The 24,914-nt window shown below is 41.6% G+C and overlaps 1 protein-coding gene across 3 annotated transcripts in view; it reads left to right on the forward strand.

Moving 5' to 3' along the window:
* Positions 1 to 24,914, forward strand: part of PC (pyruvate carboxylase) — a 405,325-nt gene that overhangs the window by 233,351 nt on the left and 147,060 nt on the right. For all 3 annotated transcript variants that reach the window (XM_044270882.1, XM_044270881.1, XM_044270880.1), the window contains exon 9: positions 4,264 to 4,426. In XM_044270882.1, the coding sequence (XP_044126817.1) occupies positions 4,264 to 4,426 (163 nt within the window). The remainder of the gene's footprint in view (positions 1 to 4,263; positions 4,427 to 24,914) is intronic.

Raw genomic sequence — 24,914 nt, forward strand, 5'->3', positions numbered from 1 at the left:
GGCTGCACACGGTAGTTACGGATCCGACAGGCCAGAACCATTAACACCAGTGTGAAAAAGGCCTTAGGTGCAACAAGAGCAATGCTGATGCGCTTATTGTACCAAAGCCCTAATTTGCATTTTAAGTAAAAGTGTCATAAATTGGGAATTGGATCTCAGATCAACAAACAGTGTTTATTGAGGTGAACTATGTGTCTGTGCAGTTTGGTAGGGAGGTCGCTGGTGGTAGCTTGCAAGCACTACACTAGTTATAGGAAACATTCCACTGAAATTCTCATTTATTTCTTGAGCAAATGTATCCAGCACAGGCTGGAGCTATGGAACTACCCAGAAAACCATCAAAAGAAGGATTAACCTTTATAATCAGAATCAAGATGGAGCCAACAAGGATTCAACAAGCACACCAATTCTATGATGATGGGAAAAGAACACAGAGGAGTTCTGTCTCTAGCGTGAACAACTTCCCATCGTTTCTCCGAATGATCAGTTTGGAGGTTTCCAAGAAGTAATGCATTTAAGTGCAAGACTTCAGATGGCAGTATGGCCCCAGGCTATTATTCCCTGCTGGAAAGCCACAGAAATGTACGCTCATGGCTACTGGATTCTCTTGGGTATTGCTTAGAGATTTCTAGTTCTCGGATACTTCAAGCTCTCACTGTGCAGAACTTGGTGATAGACTAACGTGGCGTGTCTAGGCATATCTACAAAGTCATAGCAGCTTTGTATTTCATAGAGATGCCTGTCACACAAGCTGTGCTACATGGGACTGGGTTTCAGTCTTGCTTCAGCTGTAACTATATCCTCATGGTTGGGACACATTTCTTTATTTTTATGGCCCAAACTTGCTCCTGAAGATAACAATGTGCGTCTAAGATTGCCCATGCCACCTGCCATCTTCCTTTAGTCCCCTAAGTCCGGGGCCACTTCTGATTACAGGGGCGGCTGGCTGGGTCCTTTTGGATATTGTCATTTGGCACTACCGGACTAATGGCCCTTTTATGTGGGCCATTGATTAAGGGAACGAAAGTTCATTCAAACATCAATTCTGAATCCATCAATCTTCATGAAGTGTGATACATAGTCCATCGGTGCTCGTTTAGGTCCTGGCATCTAGCCATGTAAAACTACCCTTCATGGTACCTGCTTATGTTAATGATATAGGGTGTCTTCTAATCATGTCTGGAAAGACGTGATAGTGTAGGAGCTCTGCGGGAGGGGGGGGGGGGGGGTCTAACATCATGCCATTAACAGGTTAAAGATAGAATTGCTGTTACTTGTTCACACGTCTCCATCCAGTGTGATGATATATGAGGCAGGGTTGTATATATACACACAGTGAAGTGTGAACGGTTGTGCATAATATGCCTATTCCCGTACAACACCTTTCTTTATACATCAAATAGAACAGTTTTTGGGATTTAAGATCCCACATGCTCAGTTTTTTGGATTTAAGCTCCCTCATGCTGGTGGAAATATTTTTGTGACGCATTTGATCACATTCAGCTATGCTGGCCATTCACATTAAATGTTAGAAATGAAACTTTAGCCAAATGATCTGCTAATTAGAACTTTGGCACCCGCATTCTTTCCTCACACTGCCGTGACACGGTCTTCTCACCATACTTTTACATTATGCAGATAATGTGCGCACTGTCTCATGGCTTATGAATGTGTTGTGAGATGTCTCTTCCAGTAAACTACATTGCTGTTAGGAAAAGCACTTTAGTGTTATAAGCAGATGACGCGTTGACACTATAATTGAGGCCTCCTTCCTTCAGACCCTGTTCTGTAGGCCTCTCTCCTTCCACCCCATTGAGTTTTTGTCATGATTACAAAGCTATCAACCTTCATCTGATGTCTCCCTCAGGGCCTATGCCTGCTGTGGCAGAGATAATGGCTGTTGGCATGAGGGTGTCCATCTTTAAATTGTATGCACACTTTCTTGCTTCCTATGTAATTTTAAAGTATTGCTCCTTTCTTTTAACCCTTACATTGCTAATATAGCAGCGTATCACATGAGCAAGGGTTTTTAAGTGCCTTATGGAAGCAACATGCTCAGCTCCATTAAACTCAATTGTATCGTTGAAACTATTAGCAGCTGATAGGATCGTGCATAGTCTGATGTAACGCATACCTGTGGTAGTCACTTGAGTACTGTGAGGAATAATACCTGGAATTAACTCTCAATGTTCTGGAAGAATGGGTGGTCATTAACTGGGTATAGGTACACATAGTCTTTTGTCTTTCGCTTGTCATTTTCTGATTCCCGTTGCCATCAAAGCTTACATCTTCATAGTACCTGTATGTGATATACTAGTGTGCTATATCAATGGCAGTTAAATAGGTTCTCTGGGAATGGCGAAAATAAACTTATGGAAAATACTTAAATATTACTTTATTATAAATATATTCCCAAATACCTTCATTCGTTATAAGTCGTCCTACTAGTACACACAAAACCTGTCCTAATCACACAGGAGGACAAGTTACTTCAGAACACTGAGCTAAAGAGCTGCCTCATCCTCCTCTCTGCTCGACTTGTCAGGGATTATGATCCTGAATACAGATAAGATCTTCAGCTTAATCTCTGTGGGAATAGAGTTCATGAGGTACAGAGAGGAGGGTGGGGATGTGGCTAATGAGCAGCCCCACATTACCATAGTTTGTCCAGTCCATCCTCTCTGTACTTCATGTCTCTTCATTAACTCCATTGCCACAGAGATTCAACTGAAGGTCTTCAGCTGTATTTAGGATCATAATCCCTGACAAGTAGGAGAGGAGGCTGAGGCAGCTCTTTAGCTCAGTGTAATGAAGTAATTTGTCCTGCTGTGTGATTAGGACAGGTTTTGTGTGTACTAATAGGACAGCTGCAATTTCTCCTGATAATTGCTCCCTAGACAAAACTAGTCATTATAACTTATGAAAGGTATTTGGGAATATATAATAAAGTAATATTTAAGTATTTTCATTTTCTTAATTTCTAGAGAATTCCTTTAATCTCCTCCATGATAGTAGCCACTATCAGATTTACCTCTCCTGGGCCTAGGCCTATACATTTCAGGGCAGTGTAGGATCCAGCTATGCTCTAGTTTAAAAGCCTTGGACAGATGGGCAGTCCAAATGGAAGCAGCCACTCCCTTAAATGTACAGTGCAAACAACAAAGACCAGCACGTCCAAGCAATATGAGTCTGATGGTGTAAAAAAACAATGCAAAGATCAGCCCACCACCTGTCTCCAAACTGTGCTTGGGCGCTTGGGAAAGCAATAGAACATCACAAGGCGAGCAATGTCCAGCACCGAATAAAGATTCTTGATGAAATAAAAGTATAGTTTTATTTAAAGGCTATGTACACCTTTGGAGGCAATTTTCTTTATGATTGCATGTTACTCATTTTTGGTTAAAAATTCTTTTTCAATTGGCCTTTATTGAAAAAAATATTGAGCTGTTCTGTCACAAAGGGTTAATAGTTTGTTTTTATTTTTTTATAATAGCTTTGTGACTATTATTTTCACTTTGTGCTGGTCATTCTAATAACCCTTAACTGTAAACTACTGACAGGTTCTAAACACTTAATTAAGCCACATTCTTATCAGTAAGATAAGAACTTAGCGATAATGAGTGTTTATAAAAGGCCAGAGAGCGGAGATAAGGAGCCTATCTGCCCCTGGTCTGACGGAAAAGACAGAAAATGCAAAGGATGCTACTAGAGCATGTCAGCTCTGTACAGAAAATAAGATGCCATAAGTTTAAGAAAGACCAATGACAAGAAATATTTTTAGCTTGAAATGAGTACAAATTGCGGATCCGCCCCAAAAAAAAAGACATCCTTATGCCATCCGTTTTTTTTGTTTTTTTGCGGATCCATTGTAACAATGCCTAAGACGGACAAGATTAGGACATGTTCTATTTTTTTTTTTTTTTTGCGGGGCTGCAGAACGGACATAACGATACGGACACCACACAGTGAAAATCGAAATGAATGGGTTCGCATCCTATCCGCAAAAAAATATAAAGGAACGGACACGGAAACAAACAACATTCGTGTGCATGTAACCTAAATATTCATAATCTATATGCTAATTCAGGAGCACCAAAATCAGGTCTACGCGTTACGGATTGCTGAATACTTAATCATGACCTGATCTCGTTATCTGATTGCTTAGTTAAATGAGATCTCTGTTAAGGTTCTCTATATTTATCAGGTTTTTAACAGTATAGAGTAAACGGGCCCATCAAGTAATGTTTCTGTGTTTTTTTGTAGCGTTGACTTGGTTCATGCTCAGATCCACATTGCAGAGGGAAAAAGCTTGCCTGAGCTTGGCCTGAAGCAGGAAAATATCCGAATCAATGGCTGCGCCATACAGTGTAGAGTCACTACTGAAGATCCTGCCCGTGGATTCCAGCCTGACACTGGCAGAATTGAGGTAAGGATTTAGCCTATTATCACAAATCTCTTCTCCACCCCATTGTCACAATATCTTCAGTCTTTTGTGATTTTCTTTGATATGAGATTACTGAAAGGATTAAGTTTTTTATAGTGAAATTAATTGCCGAACTCTGCCTGAAAGCTTAGGTGGTTCGAAAGAAATATCTACTATCTTCCAGCCTGTCAATGCCACCCTTGTTCATGGACTATGTCTTGGATAAAATTGTCATTAATCTAAAATGAACAGATATAAGGAAAGACACCCTGAATGCCAAGGAGGGCTCCAAAAGGAATCATGTCTATGAAAGGTTTTACATCTGTACGAATGCTCCTAGAGCTTATATAAATAGAGAAATGAAGATAAAGCCGATATCTGACAATGAGATCGTCCATACAGCCATTTTATTTAGCAACAATGTGTTGATTGACAGTAAAGAATTAATTCATAATGAAAATTCCCCCATTTCATTTATCAATATGCTAATAGAGCTGGCAATGGAGAAGTAAATATAGTAAAGATGGCTAAAAATGTTTTATTTTTTATTTTTATGGTGAGGGATGATGATCCTCAAAGGTTTAGGAGAGAAATAAACTGAACTATCCTGATGTATACACACATACACATCCATGAGCCAGAAGTGAATAAGGTGTTATCTTAATACTGTGAACCCTTTCAGGGTGTCTAAAATGTGAGGCAGCAAGTGAACATTCCATTCTTAGTTATGTTGGAAGCTGCAAAACTGGACAAGCTTAAGGATCTAAGTGACTTTGTCAAAGGTCAAATTATTTAGACTAGATGATTGGGTAAAGAAGACCTCTCAAACAGCAAGTCTTGCTATGTAGTGGTCAAATATTTACCAAAAATTATCAAAAAAAGGACAGCTGGTGACGGGCACAAGGTTAATGACACACAAGGGGAGCGAAAGGTGACCCATGTAGTTAGATCCCACATAAAAGCTACTGTTGTAGTGCTGTCTATGATCGAAAAATGCCAGAACACACAAGACATTGCAGCTTGATGCATATTGGGCTGCGTAGATATTGACCTGTCACAGTGCCCATGCTGACCCCTGTTCTAAACATTGTTCTACACCAAATGCATTTATTTATTGCAATGGCAATTCAAAATAGTCCTTCATCAGTACAACACTCCCTCCAACACTGCAAAAGTGATTTTGGAATAGTTTGAGGAAGAGTTCAAGGTTTTGCCTCCCAGTTGCCTAAATATCCAAATGGAACATGCTGGAAAAACAAGTTCGATCCATAGAGGCTTAACTTTAAAACTTACAGGACTAATCGCATCTGCTGCTAGTATCTTGTGGCCAGATATCGCCTGACACCTTCAGAAGTCTTGGGGAGTCCACGTCTGGACAGGTCGGAGCTATTTTGGTAGCATGAGGGGGACCTGTTCGATATTAAGCAGATGGTTTTAACAGATTTATATAATGTGTATATATACTGTACATATTTCATTTGTTCCTCATTTATGTTGCATTATTTTGTATATGCCCTTATTTGCCCTAACCTAAATATGCATATCTCAGGCAACACAGAGATGTATGCGAAAAATGTCATGCAAGTGTAAAATGTGAAATAAATAAGGTATTTAGCTCCAATGGTAAATGAAAGAAACACAGGAATATAGTAGTGATAGGTACCTAAGGAAAGGCTCTGGTACCATCTGCCCTTTTCAGGTTTAACACTTGGCCTTTCCACTCAGCCTTTCTATATTTCCTCATGCAAAAGCGTAGTATCCATCCTGGATAATCCAGGAAAGAAAAAAAGATATACATTAAGGATCCGTTTTTCTTTTTGTTGCTTTTTTTTTGCTCTAGAACCCTATAGTGACGGATGCAATTGTATGGCTTTCGTCAGAGACATCCTTTTAACGTATACTTAAAGAAGACCTTTAATGGGTCCAGACATTATAAACTAATTATCAGGCTACGTAGGGGATAGTGCAGGGATCTAACTGCGCTTACTATTTTTTCTGGATGCTGCTCTGTTCACCCGCTGTGGCCCCCATTGTATTCTCCCGCCTGGTATGCTAATTTTAACATTGGTACAGGGAGGAGGAGAGTGCCCTGTTTCTCAATGGGTGTCTCCTTCTCCCTGGCTGTAGCGCTGTCCAATTGCAGCGGAGAGCGTCACAACCAGGGAGAAAAAAAACTCACCTTAAAATTCTTTAATTAAAGAAACATTCCCTACGGAAATTTAAGGGATGGTTTACTTCATCCTTGTGACTGTATCTGTTCCTATTTTTTATTTAAAAAGAGCAGTGTATTAATGAAACTGCTACATGTTTACAGTATGTTCACACTGAGTTATTTGGGAGCGGATTCCATGCCAAATAAAACACGCCACAAACGCATGCCGATCTTCCCCATTAAAAATCAAACATGCTGCTGTGGAATATGCTAACATTTCTTCTGTATATGAACCTCATGAAATATTTGATAATAAGTGTGTCTAAAAATCTGAGTTATATGACTTAAAATAATCACACCATGGAATCTAGGATTTATTTGTTGTAATATGGTTGGTGAATATATATGGAAAATAAAATAATGAATTAATACAAAAAAAAAAAAAAAAAAAAAAAAAAAAAAAAAAATCAAACATGTGAATGCATACTATGCTTTTTCTTTCCTCACACCGTTCTAAAACTGCACTATGGGAAAAAGAAAAAACCTGTCTATTCTTGACGCAGATTCTGCATCCAGAATTCCCCTTGACTTGGGCAGGAATATCCACGTCAAATCCATCTAAAAAAGGTGAAAAAATGTGTCGGGGGGGGGGAAAAAAGGCTCCAAAAAAACCTGTTGTAGATTCCAATGAGTTTTTATTTTCTTCAGCACTGAAAATACTCAGTCTAAACATACCCTTAAAGAAGAACTCCCACCAAAAATGTTATTCTCTAATGTAACGTAAAGTGAATTCAAAAGATTTGAGAATGAATAAGCTTACGCAGACTACATAAATAAATATATTTACTAAGTGATTAAATATACGACAACACAAAGAAATCACATACAGAATAATAAAAAGTAAATAAACATCACTAGCCTAAATGGGATGGAGACCGACACCCCAGGGTGTACATAGGGCAATCATACATCCTACCTAGAATGGAGGGCCTGGTGGAGTCTCTTGAGACAAGGTGGGTAGCAGAGTTTTAACCTGTTAGCTCCTCCTCCAGTGTGCATCATGCATGTCTATGAGATCACTCAGGAATGTGGTCTTATCAGCACAATGGGGGATGAGTACTATCCCTAGCCCACTTCCTTACAAGGGAAACCTATAAACTATTACACAGAGTATTAAGCAGAATTAAAGGGGACAACAACAAATCAGTCACTTAAAAATACCCTTATCTTTCTCTATGTATTCATTTGGTGCCTCAATGCCAGTCTCCTATGAATGAATAGAGAAGTAACTGACTTCCTGTCCTATGTTAGTTGGAGATCAGAGTGTTGGTCACATGACAGCACTTTCAAGGAAGGTCAGAGAATAAACATTTTTCCGGGAGTTCTACTTTGTGGTTAATAGTAACAGCTTTTGTGATCTACAGTAGTTGAGGTTAATACCTACTTTCTTGATGGTCAAGAGTATCTGAGCGATAATAACTTCTTAGTTAACATAGTTAAGGGGTTAATGGCTGGTGGTCAAGGGTAGAGGAGTCGCTAATTTATATTTTCCTATGGACTGCCGAAGTGGTTAATGCCCATTTTGCTGGAATTTTAAGGTAGTGGGATTGGTTATGGCTGTCTCCTTTGTGGTATAGGGTAGTGCATGGATGAATAGCTGCCTTCCGTGCTGGTCTAGGGTATTGGAGCAAATAATGTTCATGCCCCTACTGGTCTGTGGTAGTGGAAGATTAAATGCCAGTCAATCAATAGCCATTTCCCTGGTGGACTAAATAAGTGAAGGGATTAATGCCAATTTTTTAAGCTGTGGTAGTGTTTTCTTTCTCTTAAGCAATGTCTGCTGTCCCCAGGCTCTGTAAAAGGAAGTTGGGCTTGATGTTCTTCTAGCTCTCACCTTCTCCTTCACGCCCTGTATTGATTTCAGAGATCAGTTTACGCAGAAATTTTAAGAACAGTGATGATCTATGATTTAGCAGTTTTCTTGATGAGTTCTTTGCCTTACAAAGGAAACCTCCTACTCAGTGCAGATGATTACTGGGTGTCATCTATTTGTAGGTTTAGTATTTCTTTACATAATCATTTAGAATTATTTAAACTACCCTGTTTTCTGTTCTTGTACTTCATCCAAAGCTAAATCACAACAATTATTTTCACAAAATATTGTTGACCACGACATTCATATGTGGGAACATAGGACCTCTGTTCTTATGATCAGAGGAGGTCCCAGGGGTTGAACTCCCACTGATCAGACGCTTATCCCCTGAAGATAAGCGTTATTCTTGGTATAACCTCTTTTGTGTCTGGTTTTGTGACGTGGTTAGGCCTGAAGATGGATGAGTATCTCATTCTCATTCTTCTGGAATGTGACTAGTTAGCAGTTTTGCGGTGATATGCAAATTCTAGTGGTACTTAAATGGCATCTTAAACTATTAACCTGAATGTGAGCAGAGGATTATATGATGAAAGCATTATTGGAATATCCGTGTGAGATTAGATTTGATTGGAGTTTCATTCGATGTGAATCACTAATCACTCTGCATCAGTTGATAACAAGCCTGTAATGTAGACTTGTCTGTCCCTTGAGTAACCCACCAGCCCTTTCCAGATGTCACATCTGTGTCAACATGTTCTTGTCCAACTTAGCAACATTTTTTATTTGTACTAGAGCCAAACTGACAATGATTGAATGCATCTCAGGCTGAACATGTGACAAGTCCATTGTGTGGATTCTGTTTAGCCATGACCCGTGCAAAATAGTGATAAAAGGTTCCCATTTGTAATTATTTGGATTCCTGAATAAATGATCTTCTCTGCCACATAAATACGAATATTCAATATTGTTACCTTTTATAAAACCTTTACCTGAACAAAGTATTTACTCATTCAAGGTCATTGATGGAAGAATCACAAACCCAAGGGCATTCCATTTGAACTCAATGTTTAAGTCAATTCACACATGGATATTGATTTTTCTGTTCTGAATGTAACACCCAAATGTGCACAAGTTTTTTCAGAAGTTACTTCAAAAATCTACCAAAATAGTTTCCAATGTCATTTGAGCCTTTGCCTGACAGATGGTTTACAAATGCAAAAACAATTAAAACGAGAAAAGCTACAATTTCTGGGGATATTGTGTGAAGTGTTCTTGCCTCCACCAGTAGTCTACAACTGGAGTGGGCGGAGTAACTGGGTGGAGTGGCTTGAGTAACTATTGTGTGGTTGGTGCGACTGGAGTAACTGTGGAAAGGTTGGACTGGGCAGAGTAACTTTATGGAGTGGGCAGAGTAACTGTGTGGAGTGTTTAGAGTGAGTAAAGATAGTTAACATTACACTAACCAATTGATCAAATTTAAAAAATGCACATGGCAAGCTTGAGAGGTGAATTTCAACTTTTATTCATTTATATAGCACATTTAATTGTAATGTTGTTGCCCACAGTTACAAGTGCTTCACATTTACATTAAAGCATACATTTATAAAAATATTAGCAGCTGATTAAAAACAAAGTGACAAAAGCTCACACTCTAGCTTTTGTCACTCTGCTGGCTGCTCACACACATGGGTTCCCATGGCAACACACTCTACAGCAAGGGCAGAGAAGCTTGGTTAACCCTCCTCTTATGTTAGCTTTCTGTTACTATCCATGATGTTAACGGGTCGGTTTTGACCCGTGTCTTAAATCAGCCATAAAATACTCTCTGAACAATTATTTATCATCCAATTTGTTTCTTACCTCTTGGTTACCTTGTTAGGCTTCTTTATCCTTGAAAAGATTGGTTTTAATATTTTTGGTGTGACCCCTTAGACCTTTCTTTTGATAGCATACCTCTCATTTTCAAATTAAAAAAAATGGTAAAATAAACCTCAATAGAATATTATAAGTAAATAAAAGGTTGTTATGTCACCAGAATGTTGCTGAGGAGTATTTGAACACATCTCTTAACTTTTTTTAAAAATATTTTTTATTTTATTTTAATAACATTAACTATAATAACATTGATGGTGTTAGGGTCAATTTTGACCCATATATATTTACTTCAATAAAATAGCCAAAAGTCTTTTTTTTTTTTTTTTTACATAAAAGTTCATAAACAATGAAAAGCAAGTAATAATACAAAATGTAGACTTGCAAGGTCAAACAAACAACACACAATCAAGCAAGGCAAACCAATAGAAATCAAGTACTACTTTCAAAGCATCTTTGTGCAGGAACTTGCATGTATTTGTGTGGGTGTTTTTAGATGCATGTGTGGCAAAAGCTGACACTTTTAGCATGTTCTTTGCAGATATATTTTTTACAGTGGAAGCATAATGTGTGTGTCTTTCTGTCCTTATTGCTGGGGCAGACCTGACACCTCTTTCTTTTAGAATCAGATGGCATCACTGGAGTTGTGGCTGTGGCTGTGCTGGTTGATGTTGAGGCAAGGCTAGATGATGATGAGGATGCTGGCACTGATTCTCTTTGTGTTGTTGATGGTGTGGATGGAGTGCTTGATGAACTCTGCATCTGTCTGATCACGGCTGCAGCGATTGCATCTCGAGACACCCGTTTCCTTTGCTCAATGTGTGCCTTGACAAGGGAACTTCCTAGCTCCTTGAGAAATATTCTCCGCTTGTTATTTTTTTGTGTGTTCCAACCTGGGTGGATGTGGGTCCATAACACAAATGCATTGTATGCAGACACATCTAGGATGTTAGAAAACACAGCCATCGGCCATCTCCTGGTCATTCGCTGACAAGTATAGGTAGCAGTCAGCTTGTCCAGGTTGTCCACTCCTCCTTTGTTTTTATTGTAATCCAGGATAATTGTGGGCTTTTTGTCACTTCTTGATGACATAGCTGCATCTTTGTGAAAAGTGGACATAAGTATAACTTTTTTTTTTTTTTGGTGGACAATATGAAACAACAGTGGTGGTGTCTGTAAAAGCAAATTTTGAAGAAAGTGAAGCTCTGTCCTTCACCTGCAAAATTTCAGTGTGCAGCTCAGGTTTATTTATTTTTATTGTGCCTACCATGGTGAGTTTCCTCCTGAGAAGTTCTTTTCCAAGGTCATAGCTGGTAAAAAAAATTGTCAAGACGTGATATTGTGACCCCGCAGTCCAGTAGTCAAATCAAGGACTACACGTTGTCCTTGTTTTTTCTCAGGGATGCCACTTTCGAGTTTGCCGGTGTAAATCTGTAGGTTCCATGCATAGCTTGTTTTTGCATCACAGGCTGCCCAGATTTTTATGCCATATTTGCCTGGCTTACTGGGCATATACTGCCGGAAGGGGCAATTTCCACGGAAAGGGATCAAACGTTCATCTACTGTTACCTGAGGCCCAGGGTTAAACATTAGTGGAAGGAGCTGAACCCATTTCTCCCAGACATCCCTTATGGGAGCAAGCTTGTCAGATTTTGCTCTAGTATCTCTGTTGTCAAATCTGAAAACTCTTGATATCATTCGAAAGGTGTGAAGTGACATTGTTGCTGGGAAGATATATCTGCCTCTTGACTTGTCCCAAAGACTATCAGTGGCCTCCAGCGAGAAGAAGAACACCAATATAAGCATCTAGGCATTCCTCATTTATGTCATTCCACATGTTGCCATGGTCTTTTTTTCCTTCAAGGTTTGTAATTGCAATTATCACTTTTTTTAGTGACAATGGCATGAACAGTTCAAAACATGTTTTGATGTCACTTACTCTCGTCACAGCAAACCTTGTGATCCCAGGGGTCATTTTGATTACATCTGCAGCAGCTGCCCTGCCATGTAAGTCAGGAGGTTCTGAACTCCAACAGATCTTACCACTTTTGGATTTGAATGTTTCAGCAGGAACAGCAGCAGGTTCAGCACTGGTGGCCTCCTCATCAGATGTGTCTGTGTATTCTGGTTGATACTCTACTTCATCTTCTGCCTCAGAAACCTGCTCATCCATATCGCTATGCTGCTCTGTGTCCTCTGCCTCATTTTCATCCAAGATATAATCCAGTATTTGGCTTCCTGTAAATCTTCTCACTCTTGCATGCTGCATATTGGAGATGATTACTCTGCAAGTCAGCAACTCTGAAATGTATTGGTCCTATGTTTCTTTACTCTATTTAGAGAAGCAGACAAGCAGGCAAAGAGATGGGCCCCTCGCTAACTACAGCTCCCAGGGCTGAGAGGTGATTGGCTGTCAGTGTTACTAAGCAGAGAGAGTGTTTATGATTTCAGTTTTGGCACTTATTAGTGTCCTATAATCCTATATTATAACTGGGTCAGAATTGGCCCTAACACCATAAACGTATTAATTTTAACCACAGTATTTTATAATTTAGTGAAAAGGATTCTTTTTCTATTACATTGTTTAAATGGAGGTTCCTGACAAAGTAAAAAAATCTTGATGCAATAAACAAATTTATGTGATACTTATAGACACTCAAAACCTGAAAACGGGTCGGTTCTGACCCTAACATAAGAGGAGGGTTAAAAACAAACTGCTCCAACTTGCTCACTTCACTGGTGGTTGCCATGTTCAAATGGTTGTAGTTAAAAAATTATAAATTCTACAGCGAAGAATTTATAATATATTGTTAGAATCACAAGACCCAGACCTACATTTTTATGAATATTAAAAATGAAGGCACAGTCACAGTTTAGAAATTGCCCTTCAAATTTGGCTAGAGTGGAGTTTCAATGAATGTCAATAGGCGGCTTGAGTTGCAAACAAATGGTCATATTGTGAAAACTATCAGGACTACGGCTAAGCCTTTGGGATTTTTAGTGGCAGCAGGGATAGCTGAATGTTTTGATATAAGATTTCTGTAGGTGGGCTTGAAAATGAGGGAGTGGTGGCAGTTTAGAAATCTTGTCCTGATTTTTCAGCTCACACTCTAGCTTTTTCAACTCCTACTCTAGTTTTGAACATTCCGCCATACATTCCTATGGGACCAATTTACCGTTATGCTTCCGGATGGCCTGCCTGCTACGGTAGTTTTATTGAGTGAGTACTACTACAGAGTATTGCGCTTTAGTGAAACTGCATACAGCTGTGATGCAGTTTTTGGTGCACTTTATCATGCTGTAGACTAGAGTCTGCCCAGTGTCCTGCTTAGACTGCCCAAATAGTCCGCTATCTACCTGGCCCTGCTGCAATTTTTTTTAAATGCGTGACAGTCACAGAAATGAAGTGCACATGGCGGGAGCAGAATAAGGTGGCAAGATTACATGACTACAGTTTAGATATGAAGACTGCTGTGAGCAGGGCCAGGTGTATTGGGGATCACTACTTACACAGGGACACTGTTATTGGGGGGGGTGGAGGGGGGGGGGATCTGTGTATGACACATATAAAGCATATAGCATAAGATGCTATATACAGTACAGACCAAAGGTTTGGACACACCTCATTCAAAGAGTTTTCTTTATTTTCATGACTATGAAAATTGTAGATTCAAACTGAAGGCATCAAAACTATGAATTAACACATGTGGAATTATATACATAACAAAAAAGTGTGAAACAACTGAAAATATGTCATATTCTAGGTTCTTCAAAGTAGCCACCTTTTGCTTTGATTACTGCTTTGCACACTCTTGGCATTCTCTTGATGGGCTTCAAGAGGTAGTCACCTGAAATGGTCTTCCAACAGTCTTGAAGGAGTTCCCAGAGATGCTTAGCACCTGTTGGCCCTTTTTCCTTCACTCTGCGGTCCAGCTCACTCCAAACCATCTAGATTGGGTTCAGGTCTGGTGACTGTGGAGGGCAGGTCATCTGGCGCAGCACCCCATCACTCTCCTTTATGGTCAGATAGCCCTTACACAGCCTGGAGGTGTGTTTGGGGTCATTGTCCTGTTGAAAAATAAACGATGGTCCAACTAAACGCAAACCGGATGGAATAGCATGCCGCTGCAAGATGCTGTGGTAGCCATGCTGGTTCAGTATGCCTTCAATTTTGAATAAATCCCCAACAGTGTCACCAGCAAAGCACCCCCACACCATCACACCTCCTCCTCCATGCTTCACGGTGGGAACCAGGCATGTAGAGTCCATCCGTTCACATTTTCTGCGTCACACAAAGACACGGTGGTTGGTATTAAAGATCTCAAATTTGGACTCATCAGACCAAAGCACAGATTTCCACTGGTCTAATGTCCATTCCTTGTGTTCTTTAGCCCAAACAAGTCTCTTCTGCTTGTTGCTTGTCCTTAGCAGTGGTTTCCTAGCAGATATTCTACCATGAAGGCCTGATTCACACAGTCTCCTCTTAACAGTTGTTCTAGAGATGTGTCTGCTGCTAGAACTCTGTGTTGCATTGACCTGGTCTCTAATCTGAGCTGCTGTTAACCTGCGATTTCTGAGGCTGGTCACTCGGATGAACTTATCCTCCGCAGCAGAGGTGACTCTTGGTCTTCCTTTCCTGGGGCGGTCCGCATGTGAGCCAGTTTCTTTGTAGCGCTTGATGGTTTTTGTGACTGCACTTGGGGGACACTTTCAAAGTTTTCCCAATTTTTCGGACTGACTGACCTTCATTTCTTAAAGTAATGATGGCCACTCGTTTTTCTTTACTTAGCTGCTTTTTTCTTGCCATAATACAAATTCTAACAGTCTATTCAGTAGGACTATCAGCTGTGTATCCACCTGACTTCTCCACAACGCAACTGATGGTCCCAACCCCATTTATAAGGCACGAAATCCCACTTATTAAACCTGACAGGGCACACCTGTGAAGTGAAAACCATTTCAGGTGACTACCTCTTGAAGCTCATCAAGAGAATGCCAAGAGTGTGCAAAGCAGTAATCAAAGCAAAAGGTGTCTACTTTGAAGAACCTAGAATATGACATATTTTCAGTTGTTTCACACTTTTTTTTTATGTATATAATTCCACATGTGTTAATTCATAGTTTTGATGCCTTCAGTGTGAATCTACAATTTTCATAGTCATGAAAATAAAGGAAACTCTTTGAATGAGAAGGTGTGTCCAAACTTTTGGTCTGTACTGTATGTGTCATCCACAGATCCCCCCCCCCCCCCACCTCCAAACAGTGTCATCTACAGACATCCCCATAACAGTATCATCCACAGATCCCCCATAACAGTGCGTCATCCAAAGATGCCCCCATAACAGTGCGTCATCCACAGGTTCCTCATAACAGTGCGTCATCCACAGGTTCCTCATAACAGTGCGTCATCCACAGGTGCCCCCATAGCAGGGCGTCATCCACAGGTGCCCCCATAGCAGGGCGTCATCCACAGGTGCCCCCATAGCAGGGCGTCATCCACAGGTGCCCCCATAGCAGGGCGTCATCCACAGGTGCCCCCATAGCAGGGCGTCATCCACAGGTGCCCCCATAGCAGGGCGTCATCCACAGGTGCCCCCATAGCAGGGCGTCATCCACAGGTGCCCCCATAGCAGGGCGTCATCCACAGGTGCCCCCATAGCAGGGCGTCATCCACAGGTGCCCCCATAGCAGGGCGTCATCCACAGGTGCCCCCATAGCAGGGCGTCATCCACAGGTGCCCCCATAGCAGGGCGTCATCCACAGGTGCCCCCATAACTGTGCCTCATCCACAGGTGCCCCCATAACTGTGCCTCATCCACAGGTGCCCCCATAACTGTGCCTCATCCACAGGTGCCCCTCATAACTGTGCCTCATCCACAGGTGCCCCTCATAACTGTGCTTCATCCACAGGTGCCCCTCATAACTGTGCCTCATCCACAGGTGCCCCTCATAACTGTGCCTCATCCACAGGTGCCCCTCATAACTGTGCCTCATCCACAGACCTCCTCCATAACAGTGCGTCATCCACAGACCACCGTTAGTTCAAAACCCACCAAAAGCACAACTTTTGGTTCAAAATATTTTTTTTATTATTTACCTCCGCAAAAACCTAGGTGCGTCTTATAAAGCAAAAATACGGTAACTCCTTTAGAACTTGATGGCATCAGCACACCTCAAAAAGTTGGGACTTTGTGTAACATACCATATTCTTTTAACTTTGTAGCAAATTGCTGCTCCAGCTGTTTAGTTACCTTCCCAGCCTTTTGCTGCCCCTGCCCCAACTTTGTTGAGATGTGTTGCTTCTAAGATTTGCTTCTTTCACACTAGCGTTTAATTTTTCCGGTATAGAGTTCCTTCATAGGGGCTCAAAAACGGGGAAAAAAAACGCTACAGTTTTGTCCCCATTCATTGTCATTGGGGACAAAACTGAACTGAACAGTACGGAATGCTCCAAAATGCATTCCCTTCCATTTAGTTGCATTCCCAGACTGGAGAGCAAACCGCAAGATGCTGCGGTTTGCTTTCCGTTCTGGGATGTGGAGCAAGACTGATCCGTTATGACCCCTAAAGCAAGTCAATGGGGACAGATCCGTTTTCTCTGACACACTATAAAATGGGTCCATCTCCCATTGACTTTCAATGAGTTAATGACGGATCCGTCTTGGGTATGTTAAAGATGATACAACCAGATCCTTTCATAAGGGATGCAGGTGGTTGTATTATCCGTAACGGAAGCGTTTTTGCTGAACCCTGCCAGATCCAGCAAAAACTTTAGTGTGAAAATGCGCTGAAGCTCTACAGTGTCTTTCTTATGCACAGTTGGTAGAACTATATTCTTGTAAGCTTCTTCTATGCCCCTCTTAATGTATCCCATGATCTTATTAGCCTTCGCAGCAGCTGCCTAACATTGTTTCCTACAGATTGGTTTACTATCCACTAAATTTCTCAAGTCCTCATCCATGTCAGTTTTACTCAGTGTTTTGCCATTAAGTACTGGGGAATGTTTTTTCTGTTTACCATTACGGCCCTTTTCTTACAGATATTAAAGGCTATGTACACCTTTGGGGATATATTTTTTTATTAGTGCATTGTACTCATTATGAGCTAAGAATATTCTTTTTTTAATTGGTCTTTATTAACAAATGTGGAGTCCTTTTCTCTGTACAGAGCTGAGATGCTCTGCTAGCAGAATCTAAATTTTCTCTCTTCTCTGTCAGACAGGGAGCTGACGGCTCCTTATCTCTGCTCACAGACCTTATAAACACTCATCAAATCAGTTAACCCTTTTGTGACATCAGGGCTCAATATTTGTAATACAGACCCATTAAAATAAAAGGATTTTTAGTACCAAATGAGTGAAATGCAATCATAAAAAAATATTGTCCCCCAAAGGGGTACATAGCCTCTAAGGGTTATACTCTTGTGTAAGAAACACATTTTAAAGATGTCTAGCCTTGAACAACTATCTTACGATGGAGCCGCTATCCATATGCCCTCTTAGAGTATTTGTACGTCATAAAGGGGCTTTCCTGCTTGGAATTGTGTTCAGTGAGCCAGAACGGGGACTTTGCACTTATATGCTTATTTCATCAACATCGCTAATACCACATCTTCACACATTTTCCTTGGTATTGAAGCCAATGATCTCCAGAGTTGGATTGTGACTAGTACTAGGACAAAGGTTCATTGATCCTATTTGCTTCATCCATACTACACACTCAGAGACTGCAAAGCGCTCAATGATTTTTCCTTTTTTTTGTGACAATAAACGTGAAGGCTGTTTGCCATCTGTCCACATTGTATAAAGTTGTTGAAATAAGGAGGACTTTATTTTAGTGCTAGATGGTGAATGCACAAATGTCTTCTTATTGCAATACATACATTGTGAAATATTGACCAAGAGATAATTTTTCTCTATAAAACAATTATCGGTTGTCCTAAATAATTATTTTGTAGAATGGAGTATAATACATATCGGCCAAAAAGATGTTTGTTTCATTTTTCTAAACTGTGTGGGCACAATTAGGAAGCGCTGCAGCATCTGTTTATCTACTGTGGATTACAGCTTCTTCTCTTCTGTACATTTTTTAAATGCCAAGAAAGGATTTCACAATTTCCTCACTAAGCTTTCACTCTACTGGAACACTTGTCGTCTAGAAACAACAGTTCTCCAGAGGGCCTTGTCCTCTCATTAAAGGGATTTTCTCAAGACGCAGTTTTATACTTGCATGCTCCCGGCGCGCCGTCCACTCCCTGGTTTCGGCAGGGGGCGGGCTCCATCTTCATTGATGTCTTCTCCCGGCTGGGCCGCGCGCTGTACTGAACGTGCGCACGCCAAGTCCACGCATGCGCCCTGGTGACTTCTTCCTGGCCAGTATAGTATACTTGCCACTTGCCAGGAAGAAGTCACCAGGGCGCATGTGCGGACTCGGCGTGCGTGTTCAGTACAGCGTGTGGCCGGCCAGGAGAAGAAAATAAGTCATTTGCGCACGCGCGGCCACTGCAATTTCTGAGGAGAGCGGTGGCCGTAACCAGGGGAGACGGAAGACAACAGTCAGGTAAGTATAGGTTTATTTTTTTCTAAGGAGTGGGGATTTGTTAATGAAATATATTTAGAAAAATGATCACTGTTAAATCATTAACAGATTTAACAGTGATCATTAAGATGATAATACCCCTTTAATGCCCTTAGATTATATTCTTGTCGATGTAACTGTCCATGCCTTGTGCTATTGTCTTTTAATATTTTCCATAGTGTAGGAGCCATTATTTAGATACATGCTTGTCTCTTGGCTCACAACAATTTTATTTAATTTTTTATGTTTTGGCTTTTTTAACCAATTACTGGGCAGGTCATAAATGATGATGAGTAGTGGTCAGATGATTACTGGCGACCTAAATCCCTATTCCAGTTAGGCAGAGTAAAGGTGGCCATACTCATTAGTCAACAGTTGATCAAAGTAGACTATTTCAACCAAACAAATGTTCATCCGATGAAATTTAACAACGAACAAACATTTTCACCGACCGATGACATACCGTGATCTTTTCAAGAAGTCGGCTGTGTTTTCAATATTTTCATCCGCTTCTCGGATGAAAGATCTCAAAGAAGGATCATTCATGGATGAAATATCTTTCTTTGAACGAATCTTTTCAGAAAGATCTTTTCTTCCTTTGCCTGGTTTCATTAAACTTGTATGGGCAGTTTGAACTGTAACCTCTAATATGGACTAAAATGTTTATGTTCATGTCTGAGAAATTACCAATCACCAGATGTTTGTTCAACTGTTGTACAACCATCAACCAACTGCCATGTATTGTGTATGGCAACGTGAAAAATGAAATTAAATTAAATTTGCACATCAATAACTAATGCATCTTGTAAGCTTCCATTTCTTAGTCCATCCCATTTTGTATGGAGTTCATTTACCACATGTACTATTTTTTTTGTGTGCCTTACCATGATCTGTCTTGCAGAGTACTCTGACTATGTTGATGGTGTGTGCTTTGGAATTATTAGTATGTGTGACAGATACTGTGTATTGCACTGTTCTTCATAGTGCACACTAATATGTATCTGTTTCTCTTCTATACAGCACTCCATGTTCCTTATGCCATTGTTAGTGTAGAATATCACAGAGAATAATGGCTTTTCATATAAAACATAACTTTTACTATCAATTGTTAAAATATTACCCCATCTATATGTAATTATTAATAAACTGTCAGATATTTTTACAAAGCCTTACTTAGGATGTATCCAGGAAAGTACAATCTGATATAGAAAATTGCAGCAACTTACAGTTTGATGACTGTGGACCTGGCCAGGTGGTGAACGGGAGGTGAAGTCTGGAAAGGGGGGAGGGAGGAAAAAAAATCCCTAATGTGTCCTGCAATGTACCCCTGCCTACAGGCGGAGCACCCGCCCCAAAAGGGGGCGACCCCACCTCTCGGTGGCTAAGCCCTCACTGTCACTTACTTAAACCTTGCCTGTAGAGATTGAGGTACTTGTCCCTTCTTAGCAGCTTGTCCTGATGCGTTTCCCCAGTATCCATAAAAACTGGTTCATCAGGGGACCGAGGATAAATAATCAGATGTTAAAAAACTTCAATTCTGATAATTGCAGGATAAAAAAATCGGTTGTTGCAGGCATCACTCTGGGTAATTGCCCATCCGATATTCTTGGGCAAAAAAATTGGATAATTATATCACAAACCTCCTGGTATTATTCATCCTCGGTCCCCTGATGAACCAGTTTTTACTGATACTGGGGAAACGCGTTGGGACAAGCTGCTTAAAGGGGTTGTCCGGGTTCAGAGCTGAACCCGGACATACCCTTATTTTCACCCCGGCAGCCCTCCTGAGCCTGGCATCGGAGCATCTCATGCTCCGATGCGCTCCAGTGCCTTGCGCTAGATCGCGCAGGGCACAGGCTCTTGTGTTTTCAATAACACACTGCCGGGCGGTAACTTCCGCCCAGCAGTGTGTTCGGTGACGTCACCGGCTCTGAGGGGCGGGCTTTAGCTCTGCCCTAGCCGTTTTACTGGCTAGGGCAGAGCCAAATCCCGCCCATCAGTGCCGGTGACGTCACCGGGCTGCCTGTCAGCCCCATAGAGAGCCCGGTATGTCACCGGAACTCAGAAAAATGCCTTTGCCCTGCGCGATTTAGCGCAGGGCAAAGGAGAGCATCGGAGCATGAACTGCTCCGATGCTCATGTCAGGGGGGCTGCCGGGGTGAAAATGGAGGGATGTCCAGGTTCAGCTCTGAACCTGGACAACCCCTTTAAGAAGGGACAAGTACCTTAATCTCTACCGGCAGGGTTTAAGTAGGCGACAGTGAGGGCTTAGCCATCGAGAGGTGGGATCGCCCCTTTCAGGTCGGGTGCTCCGCCTGTAGCGGGGTACATTGAGGGACACATTAGGGATTTTTTTTTTCCACCTCCTGTTCACCACCTGGCCAGGTCCACAGTCATCAAACTGTAAGTTGCTGCAATTTTCTATATTGGATTGTACTATCCTGGATAACTCCTTAGGCCTCTTTCACACTTGCGTTGTCCGGATCCGGCGTGTACTCCACTTGCCGGAATTACACGCCGGATCCGGAAAAACGCAAGTGTACTGAAAGCATTTGAAGACGGATCCGTCTTCAAAATGCTTTCAGTGTTACTATGGCACCCAGGACGCTATTAAAGTCCTGGTTGCCATAGTAGTAGTGGGGAGCGGGGGAGCAGCATACTTACCATCCGTGCGGCTCCCGGGGCGCTCCAGAGTGACGTCAGAGCGCCCCAGGCGCATGGATGACGTGTCCATGCGATCACGTGATCCATGCGCTTGGGGCGCCCTGACGTCACTCTGGAGTGCCCCGGGAGCCGCACGGACGGTAAGTATGCTGCTCCCCACTACACTTTACCATGGCTGCCAGGACTTTAGCGTCCCGGCAGCCATGGTAACCATTGAGAAAAAGCTAAACGTCGCATCCGGCAATGCGCCGAAACGACGTTTAGCTTAAGGCCGGATCCGGATCAATGCCTTTCAATGGGCATTCATTCCGGATCCGGCCTTGCGGCAAGTGTTCCGGATTTTTGGCCGGAGCAAAAAGCGCAGCATGCTGCGCTATTTGCTGCGGCCAAAAAACATTCCGTTCCGGAACTGAAGACATCCTGATGCATCCTGAAGGACGGACTGTCCATTCAGAATGCATTAGGAAAATCCTGATCAGTATTCTTCCGGCATAGAGCCCCGACGACGGAACTCTATGCCGGAAGACTATAACGCAGGTGTGAAAGAGCCCTAAGTAAGGCTTTGTAAAAATATCTGACATAGTTTATTATTAATTACATATAGATGGGGTAATATTTTAACAATTGATACTAAAAGTTATGTTTTATATGAAAAGTCATTATTCTCTGTGATATTCTGTAGTGATACTTCTCTAACCCTATAATTACTACGGTGATATTAATTGTTTGTGTAGCTTCTTTAGCTGAGAATGAAGTCAGCAATTGTATCGAGTCTCCAATTAACAAGCAAAATGGGGAAAGAGTAAAAGCTCCCGTAAATAGGCCATTAAGGAATAATTAATGATGGGATCTGGGCAGCTATTATCGACCTTGGCAACTCTTCTTCCTACCTTCACGTTGGGTCTTCTTTTGTTGAGTTCCTCAGAAGGCTTGGAGAATATTTCACATTTGATCAGGTGAACTGCACACCCTTCTTGAAATAATTGAGGGATTAACTCATAGCTTATTGGCATTCTGGTTTTTGGATGATGTTTCTGGTAATATAAGAAGCATTATTTTGTATGTTTTACTTCTGGGATATTATATAGTAGAAAGTTTTTCAGCTGTGTATTGTTGTAGGTCCAGGGTGGGTAGGAGACGGTGAGACCTCAACCAAGCTTCGGCGGCTCGTGGGGTCTGCAGTGCGTACGGTGTCAAGTGGAGTGCTTGGAGTCCTTGGAAAGCACTAGGAGCATCTATCGACGGAGGTACCCGGTCGTCGGTGCAAGGATATCCGTTACAATTATGATTTGCGTCACTTTTAAAGCAACACTTTAATTGTTCATGAAGCGAGTTTTTTTAAATACCCTTTCTTGAGTCTGACGTAATTTCCTACCAAATTTATCAACTGTCACACAGTGTTGAATAAATGTGGCACCTCTATAAGCAGGACATTTTTGTCTAACACCCCCCTTCTACATTGATATTGCACCTTTTTTGTGACCCTTAAAACATTGCAGTCGATACATTTGAGTGCAATTCTTTAACAAAACTAACTGCACCCAGCTTTCATAAAGTAGCAAAGTTTTTGCGCAATCATGGTGTTCCGCAAACATTGTGACCTTTTGATGCCAGTTCTTTGGCCAAATGTAATGATAAATTGCCCCTTATTGTGGCCTGACAGCAGTGTAGAGACAGACCCCATGCAGTCATATATTGATCAATTATGCTGTGGATACCTGTTAAACCTTTTTGTGGGCCATCCCCTTTCAGGGTTGGAAATGGGTATTTCCTAAGCAAAATGCAGATCTGGATTTTTTTCCCCCCTTCTAGCCCCACTAATTGCACTCGTCCTGATTTCTTAGTCACTTTACCTTACATTACCTTTCTACATCTCCCTTTTCTAGCATAAAATTGCAGTCCACTCTTGACCAGTCTAGGCTTTCTCTCTCTCCTAGTCATCATTTATTTACACGTTATCAGTCAGATCTATAATACCGCTCAATACATTACCAGAAAACCAGACTACAAACACAGCAAAATGTTTTCTGGAGTCATAAACATCTGTAAAGGCTCTTGGGTTTCCTTTTCCTGAGCTGAGGTGGTAAAAGGCACAGATTTTGCAGATTTCGCACTGCTTTAACACTTTTGTTCTCACTAGTTAATAGCCTGATCACTAATGTGATATACAGTGATTGTGGATGTTTTCTGAACATAAAGTGTATCCTGCCCTGCTGATTATGGCCTACCTGACTTTTTAATCTAAATGACACCTTTTAATGTCCTGACTCGGTGTACATTGTATACCATATGTTGACTGCCCCGTTTTCTTCAGCATGTTTACTATAATGTGTACGTGTCATATATGGAGTTTTTTCGTGTGTATGTATTTGATGCAATAATTTCTAAATCACTTCTTTACTTTCATGAGGAGATCCTTTTGGTCATCTGTAAAACTCTGTTCACATCAGCATCCATTTCACATTCTGCCCATGGTCACTAACCTCTTTCCCGGTGATACATTGTGATTTGAGATCACCACCGTCACATTGTTGTGAACCTCTGCCAGTGCACCGGAAACCTAATTTTCATAAAAATAGAGGATAAAGCGCAAACTGCTACCGTAAAGAGGATAAAGCGCCAGCTGCTACCGTAAAGAGGATAAAGTGCCAACTGCTGCCGTAAAGAGGATAAAGCGCCAGCTGCTACCGTAAAGAGGATAAAGTGCCAACTGCTGCCGTATAGAGGATAAAGCGCCAGCTGCTTCCGTATAGAGGATAAAGCGCCAGCTGCTGCCATAAAGAGGATAAAGCGCCAGCTGCTGCCATAAAGAGGATAAAGTGCCAACTGCTGCCGTATAGAGGATAAAGTGCCAGCTGCTTCCGTATAGAGGATAAAGCGCCAGCTGCTGCCATAAAGAGGATAAAGCGCCAGCTGCTTCCGTATAGAGGATAAAGCGCCAGCTGCTACCGTATAGTGGATAAAGCGCCAGCTGCTACCGTATAGAGGATAAAGCGCCAGCTGCTTCCGTATAGAGGATAAAGCGCCAGCTGCTTCCGTATAGAGGATAAAGCGCCAGCTGCTACCGTATAGTGGATAAAGCGCCAGCTGCTACCGTATAGAGGATAAAGCGCCAGCTGCTTCCGTATAGAGGATAAAGCGCCAGCTGCTTCCGTATAGAGGATAAAGCGCCAGCTGCTTCCGTATAGAGGATAAAGCGCCAGCTGCTACCGTATAGAGGATAAAGCGCCAGCTGCTTCCAAATAGAGGATAAAGCGCCAGCTGCTGCCGTATAGTGGATAAAGCGCCAGCTGCTTCCCTATAGTGGATAAAGCGCCAGCTGCTTCCGTATAGAGGATAAAGCGCCAGCTGCTT

Source organism: Bufo gargarizans, chromosome 10 (assembly GCF_014858855.1).
Source record: "Bufo gargarizans isolate SCDJY-AF-19 chromosome 10, ASM1485885v1, whole genome shotgun sequence".
Taxonomy (NCBI): domain Eukaryota; kingdom Metazoa; phylum Chordata; class Amphibia; order Anura; family Bufonidae; genus Bufo; species Bufo gargarizans.